Source organism: Strongylocentrotus purpuratus, unplaced genomic scaffold (assembly GCF_000002235.5).
Source record: "Strongylocentrotus purpuratus isolate Spur 01 unplaced genomic scaffold, Spur_5.0 spur5_scaffold_20, whole genome shotgun sequence".
Lineage (NCBI taxonomy): Eukaryota > Metazoa > Echinodermata > Echinoidea > Camarodonta > Strongylocentrotidae > Strongylocentrotus > Strongylocentrotus purpuratus.
Window position 1 is genome coordinate 28090240 of NW_022145606.1, and position 7231 is coordinate 28097470.

Sequence of the window (7231 nt, forward strand, 5' to 3'; positions counted from 1 at the left end):
CCCCCCCCCCCCCCCGCCACTGAAAGTGTGTGCCTTGCAAAATTAAAATAAACTGAACTCAACTGAACTGACAGTACGTCAACAAATAGCTGGATAGACGCTCTCCGTGAAGTCAAGTTTTTTTTTCTTCAATATTTGTATGTGTTATCTTAGAATTTTACAACATTTTGTATATTGCGCACAGACCTACAGAAGAACAACCTTTGGCTAAAGTTGGTGCCGTGCTAAAATAAATAAAATAAACTGAAATGAACTGAACTGACAGTACGTTAACAGAAAGCTGGATAGAGGTGCTCCGTTACATGCAGTTTAAAGGTAAAGACCAGTATTGGAAACGCCCCAATTTCAAAAAATGAAATGGAAGCTCTCATTACCAATCATGTGAAAGAATATGTTTTGACTAATACATGATGATAAAAAGTTTACCGGGAAACCGCCTACTAATTCATATATTTGGTAAATGTGTTTCTCTTATGGACTGTGAGAGATATAGGGTAGTCCCATATTAATCTTTCTGTGTATAGAGCTTGTATCTTTACTAAGAATGGGCCAAATTTCTTATCATTTTGATGATTCCAGAACCTTGCAAATGCTAGATGCTAGATGATCAACCTTTTCTGATCGATTCCACAACGTTTCTTTCACAATGCAATCGCATGACCATATTGTCTTTACCTTTATTCTTATGTTATGACATGTGTTATCTTATAATAAAATATTGTAGGCCTACATGCATTTTTCTTTATTGTGAACGAACCTATAGAAGATCAGCCTTTGACTGAAGTTGGTGTCGTGCAAAAATAAAATATGCTGGATGGAGACACTCCTTCCCATCAAGCTTTTTTATATTTGTATGTTATGATATATGTTATCATATAATTGTACATGTATTTGTATCAATTGCGCACGGACCTACAGAAGATCAGCCTTTGGCTGAATTTGGTGCCGTGCAAAAATAAAATATACTGGATGGAGACACTCCTTCCCATCAAGCTTTTTTTTATTATTTTATATTTGTATGTCATGATATGTGTTATCTTATAATTGTACATGTATTTGTTTAAATTGCGCACGGACCTACAGAAGACTAGCTTTTGGCTGAAGTTGGTGCCGTGCAAAAATAAAATATGCTGGATGGAGACACTCCTTCCCATCAAGCTTTTTTTTATATTTGTATGTTATGATATGTGTTATCTTATAATTGTACATATATTTGTTTCAATTGCGCACGGACCTACAGAAGAACAGCTTTTGGCTGAAGTTGGTGCCGTGCAAAAAATAATATAATACAAATATAAATAAACTGAACTGGTCTGCCACTACGTCAACACTTAGCTGGATAGAGACACTCCGTCACATGTCACATCAAGCTACAAGAAGGTATACATCATCTCACCGAAATCTGCTCGAACACCGCATCGATATCAGGTAGGCACAACAGCCCTTACGTTATGCCGTTTGCACATGAGATGTCTTTCTGTGTCAGTTTTTATAATGTTATTGACACTACTCCATTACGTACCTTATCGCTTACAAATAAAGTCATAGAATGTGAAGAGAAACAAAACTTATAAATAGGTAAATCATACTTTATTACTGATGGACGAAGTATGTTTAAATGAAACTTTTGAAAGTGGCAAAACAGCTTAATTATCTGATGGAAAGGGGAATATTGTTCCAAGTCTTCGAAGCGGCCACTGTTTAGCATATTTCTGGAGTTGAGAGTCTGGATTTTGGAAAGATGAATGTATATTCAGTTGATGAGCGTAGGTCTGCATTTCTTCAGACATTTATTCGCCTTTTGTGCAGCGGGCTTTTAGTAAACTCGAATTCAGCAAAACTATATCAATTTATACACATGAAACATATGAGGAACTTCCAATTTTCAGACCATGTTTTTTTCTTTCTTCTAGAGGGTAATCTTTTCACTAGCATAGAACATCTTGGCTGCATTATACGAAATGTGTTTATTAATTGCTGCATGAAACATTTGATGAGATAATGACACAAATAAAAGAAAATCTGCACGATGTATGGTCCATATTCACCTCAATAGAGGAGTTACCGATGTTGCATGGATTTCATGTCAGAGTAACATGTAGAGGTGTTGTGGCGTAGTGGATAAGTCGTCGGACTGTGATTCACAGGATCCGCGGTTCTAGTCCCGCCACGGCACTAATGTCCTTTGGCGAGGCACTAATCTACACTTGCCACTCTCCACCCAGGTGTTAAATGGGTGCCGGTAGAAAGAAATTCCTTAAATGATGATAGCGTAGAAATCGGCAGCCTAGCATAGCCGGGTAATGTTGGAGCGCCTTGCAAGGTCGATACTTGCGTTATATACTAATCAATTTTATTATAATATTAATATAACATTGGTATGATATTAGAGTAACCGTTATCCTACTCATAGCAACATGGCATCAAATGTCATCTGAAACATGTTCCATCTATTGATCAGTACATTACCAAAACGTCAAACTCGAGGTATGATATAAAAGAAATGATGAATGTGATATTTTTGTTGTTAGTTGTAATGAGGGAGTCTTGAATAACAACTCAACAAACGGTGATTTCATATGCCTTAACTCAGTACTTAAGTCAGTACATTAAAGTATTATCAGGAAGGTTAATTGCGCCCTCTTGCAATATAAACATTACATTGTTATCTTAATCAAAATAGTAAATAGATCGGAAAGATCTTTGTTTCCGCAGGAAGGTTTTCATGACTTGTCATTCTGCCTAATCTCTGTCGAACGGAGCTGAATCCTCAGGGGAGGTATATAAGACCAATGGAATGAGATGGATGTGACAATGCAATAAATGAGCATGAAAAGAATTAAATAAAAACAAATGAGAAAACAATATTGTATGAGAAACACAAATAAAACACAACTTTAAATTGCTTCTCTAAACTTCCATTGCAAAATGTGTGCTGTGTTTAAAAAATATCTCTATCTAGATCTGTTGTAAAATCACATTGTAAGAAGAATGGAACCGACTACAAAATGGGGAGGGAGGCATCATCCTAAATTTTAATTCGTTAGATGGCCAAAATATATAGGTGTACATTTTTTTGAGCAAATTATGCGATATTTACTTTGTTTATTGTATTCTTTTAAAGGTACTATGTCCCTTATGCAGCCAACCTCAAATTATGTAGAACTTTGCAGGAATTATGAATATGTCATGTATGTCCTATATGTGAAATTTAAACTTTAGCAGTGTCCTCATATTCAAATTATGCAAGGAAACCCGTTTGCTTGCTATACCTCACTGTCAGACACTATTGAGTGAATGACTGGATTTTTTCTTCTTTGGTAATAACACACATGAAAAGAGTTGTAAAGGGTACATGAGCATTTGTCTACATCAATAACCCACTTCTTGTGATGGCCAAGATTAAACCGATTGAATCTTTGCGCAGCACAAAACGTATGACCATTCGGTACAATTGTCTGAAAATCAAGACTATTACTTTTGGGCTCTATAGCCATAGAGTCGATTTGACAACTAATAGTAGTTATTTTCCCACTTGAAGACATTTTCAAGCCCCACCTTTTTTAGGGAAGTTCTTAATTAGTATTATCTTTCAAATCCTGTTGAAATTTAACTTTTTCATTTTTTTTTGGCCTGCAAATGGGACATAGTACCTTTAAGTTAAATATTTTGGTTATATTATTCATTTCTCATTTTAATTGATCTTTGTTCTTCATCATTTTTTTGTGAAGGGAGAGGTAGTAGGTGTTGAAACCCCTTACCCTCCCTTTCCACCTTGGGGGAGGGGGCAGTGGAAGCCACATGGAAACACCCATAATAATTTTATTAGAAAAAATAGCCCTACATATTATGCACCCATATCTAATTGAACGGGGAAGGGCCCGGGCGGGGCGAGCCGCATATCCTCTCCTACTTATCTTTCTCTGTTCCTCTTTATCCTAGTCCCAGCCCCTACCTTTTTAGCCTCAAAGTTAGATATGTCGGGTCTAGATTGAACCTTCCAACTGGGTGAAGGAAACAAGTAATGGCATCATATGAATAATAGCATTGAATTAAACAGTTGTTAGAAATATTCTGATGAATAGCAACATAATTCAGATATTTATTTACGGGTCTTTTATAGTAAAATTCAATTTCTGTCAACGAAACTAGCTTTAAACGGGAAATAATCCGGCATTGGTTTTGTAAGTTTCCTTATAACAAATATATCGGTATATGGGACAACAGTAAAATATTTACCCACATTAAATTGTTTTAAGTTATAAATAAAATAAATTTAAACGGAATTATGTTTTTGTTTAAGGGAGTACATTGTCAATGATACAAATTCGGGACAGAAAATATACTAAATAAACATGTTCCTTACCAATTTGGGCGCTGACCGACAAAAGTCGTCTTTATCATAGTTGAAGCATGCAGTGCTAGTTGGGTAGGTCCGCTCTTTAAATTTGGCGATCACAAGTTCAGCGACCATTTACAGTGTCGTCAAAGGGGAGACAAATATCGCCCATTCTCTTTAGATGCTTCTCACTAGAATATTATCATATTTGTCGTCTAATTCAAATAATTATATCAATTAAATGAGAAATAACTCTTTATATCCTAAAACTATTGGAATTATCGGTACACTGGTAATACATCCGGGCACTAAACAGTATATCCAAAATGAGGTGACAAACTTCCGAGGCGCTTCAAATTTAGGTCGACAATTTTTGTATTCTTAGCCGATGACATATTCTAATAGAGAAGAATTAGAAGATGTTCGGCTTTCTGGTGGTATATAGGTCACCTGCCGGAGGAACATGTCTGGCAGATGTCTGGACCTAACTGCTAAACTTTTAATTCGGCTCTGTATTCTGATAATTTGAATGATGTTGTATTCACCAAAAACAACAACAACAACATATAATTCAACGAGCTTCATATAATTGTAATAAAAATAAATTCATTTTGTTTTTTTCTTTCAAGTATTAATCGATGGAGCATTTTTTTTAAATTTCATTATTGTTGGTCATAAAACTGTAGGCTGATCCTGGTGATTGAAAACACCCGTTGCTGGAAACACCCGCATGTTTTTAATTTCCCCTGACAAAAACAATGCCACTTCTAAGAGTCTATAAAGGCATATTGACATCATATTTGTTAGCAGTTTTAATTATCCTTAAATATTTTGAAATAAATGTATGTTAATAGTTGTGGCTTAATTTGAAATATATCGCAATATTTTGTTCACCATCTTTTTACCAGTTAGCGCCAACATGAAGCTCCTCCTTACATTGATGACTTTAACCGCCTTGGCCATCTTCGGTCTCACGGAAGCTACGTGTCAGTGCGAATGCTCAGATGGCTGGAGCCTATTTGGCAGGAACTGCTATCGATTCTTCTCCCCAAAAGTCAACTGGCAAACCGCTCATGACGCATGCCAAGACTTGGGGGCGGACCTTGTCTCGATACATGACGAAGCCGAGAACGCATTCGCCTTCGCACTCATTTTGACCGACGACGGTAAAAAGCCCACGGTGAGTATTTACACTTAAACCATTAGAGTACAACAAATATATAAAAACTGTCAAAAGTTATCAATTGCCATCTTTTTATTTTATGAGGGGGGGGGGGGGAGAAGAGAGGGCGATTCTAAAGTCATATATGATCATTTTATTTGTTTATTTGTTTATTTGGTTGATTGATTTGTTTCCCGTTTCCGTTTGTTTTATTTTCTTGATTTCTTTTCTGTTTGTTTCCTTGATTGCTTTACTGAGAAGGAACCAATTTATTTAACATGGACTGTAAGTAATCCAACATAATGATGCAGAATTATTAACATCAGCTCAACAAAATGTCGATACATGTTGCAGAGCTGGTCTGCCTTTGCTTGGATCGGATTACATCAACCGAACGAACCCTTCGTTTGGTCTGACGGTTCTTGCCTCAACTACGAGAACTGGGCCCCCGGTCAGCCGGATGACGCCCGAGGCGGGGAGGATTGCGGTCACTTGCGTAATTACGGTCCGCCAGGATCATGGAACGATTTGGGCTGCAACAATAGAATCGGATATATCTGCAAGAAGTGATCCATGGCTTAGCCGGTTCGTCGTCTATCCGAACCTCCACTACACGAGCCAGATCGACTACAGACATCTTCTTTTTCTCATTGTTCTCCTTTTTCTTCCGTTCTGCTTCTTCTTTACTTTGTCTTTTTTTACTTCGTTTGGTTTCCGAGATAATAATAATAATAATAATAATAATAGTGGGTTCTTGTATAGCGCTCATGTCAGTCAGATTTGACCCTCCTGGCGCTCCCGATTATTACACTGGCTTTAGCACGGCTGCCATACGGCGCTCTAGCATTTCAAGGAATAAATTCCTACCAGGTACCCATTTACATCACCTGGGTGTAGTGTGGCAAATGTAGATCAATGTCTTGCCAAAGGACATTATTAAACAGTATAAAACAGATTCTGCTTACGATATACGTCAAACATAGACTTTTATCATTCCATTTGTTGCTTTTATTTCACTTCCATTAAAATTAATTAACAGATACCGCAAATTTATCTATGTTTTGTTAATAATTTGTTGTTGTACCTCGGCGTCAGGGGCATATAGACGAATAATCATTTGAAAATGAGTATTTGAATGTGATGATAATGTAATATGATAATGTAATATACGAATGGGATCAACTACGGTCGAGAAAAAAAAGAGACAGGGAGAGACAGGAAGGTGCCAATTAATTGCGGTGAAGGGTTTTCATGGATTAGTGGATCTGCGATTGTATTATAACAAAACTAGGATATTAGAAAAGTACAAATTTACAAATAGAAAAAAGTGAAAGGCGTAAACATTCTAAAACAAAATGAAACGCCGATAATACCAAACAACAACAACAACAACATCAGAGACTGTGTGTGTGTGTGTGAGAGAGAGAGGGAGATGGAGAGAGAGAGAGAGAGAGAGAGAGAGAAAGAGAAAGTGTATGTGTGTGTGTTTGTGTGTAAGAGAGAAAAGAAATGAGAGAGAGAGAGTGTGTGTGTGTACGTGTTTGTGTGCGAAAGAGACAAAGAGACAGAGAGAGGAATAATGTAGGGCTATAGAAAAGAGAGGGAGATCGAGAGAAAATAGAGAGAGAGAGTGTGTGTGTGTGCGTGTGTGCGTGAGAGAGACGGGGGAAGTACGTGAGAGAGAGAGAGAGAGAAAGAGAGATACATAGAGACACAGAAATAGACGGAGA

At 37.0% G+C, this 7231-nt stretch overlaps 1 protein-coding gene across 1 annotated transcript; it reads left to right on the forward strand.

Moving 5' to 3' along the window:
- The first annotated feature begins 1350 nt into the window (after positions 1-1350).
- LOC100893100 (perlucin-like protein) lies at positions 1351-6185 on the forward strand. Its single transcript, XM_003729494.3, has 3 exons — positions 1351-1428; positions 5248-5519; positions 5856-6185. The coding sequence occupies exons 2-3, from the start codon at positions 5259-5261 to the stop codon at positions 6069-6071; spliced, it is 477 nt and encodes a 158-aa protein (XP_003729542.1). The 5' UTR covers positions 1351-1428; positions 5248-5258; the 3' UTR covers positions 6072-6185.
- The last annotated feature ends 1046 nt before the right edge of the window (positions 6186-7231 follow it).

Bases quoted from the DNA above. Each gene is read 5' to 3' on its own strand.
- LOC100893100 (XM_003729494.3), top strand. From the start codon at position 5,259: ATGAAGCTCCTCCTTACATTGATGACTTTAACCGCCTTGGCCATCTTC. The intron at 5,520-5,855 runs GTGAGTATTTAC...TACATGTTGCAG, and splicing joins ACGACGGTAAAAAGCCCACG to AGCTGGTCTGCCTTTGCTTG.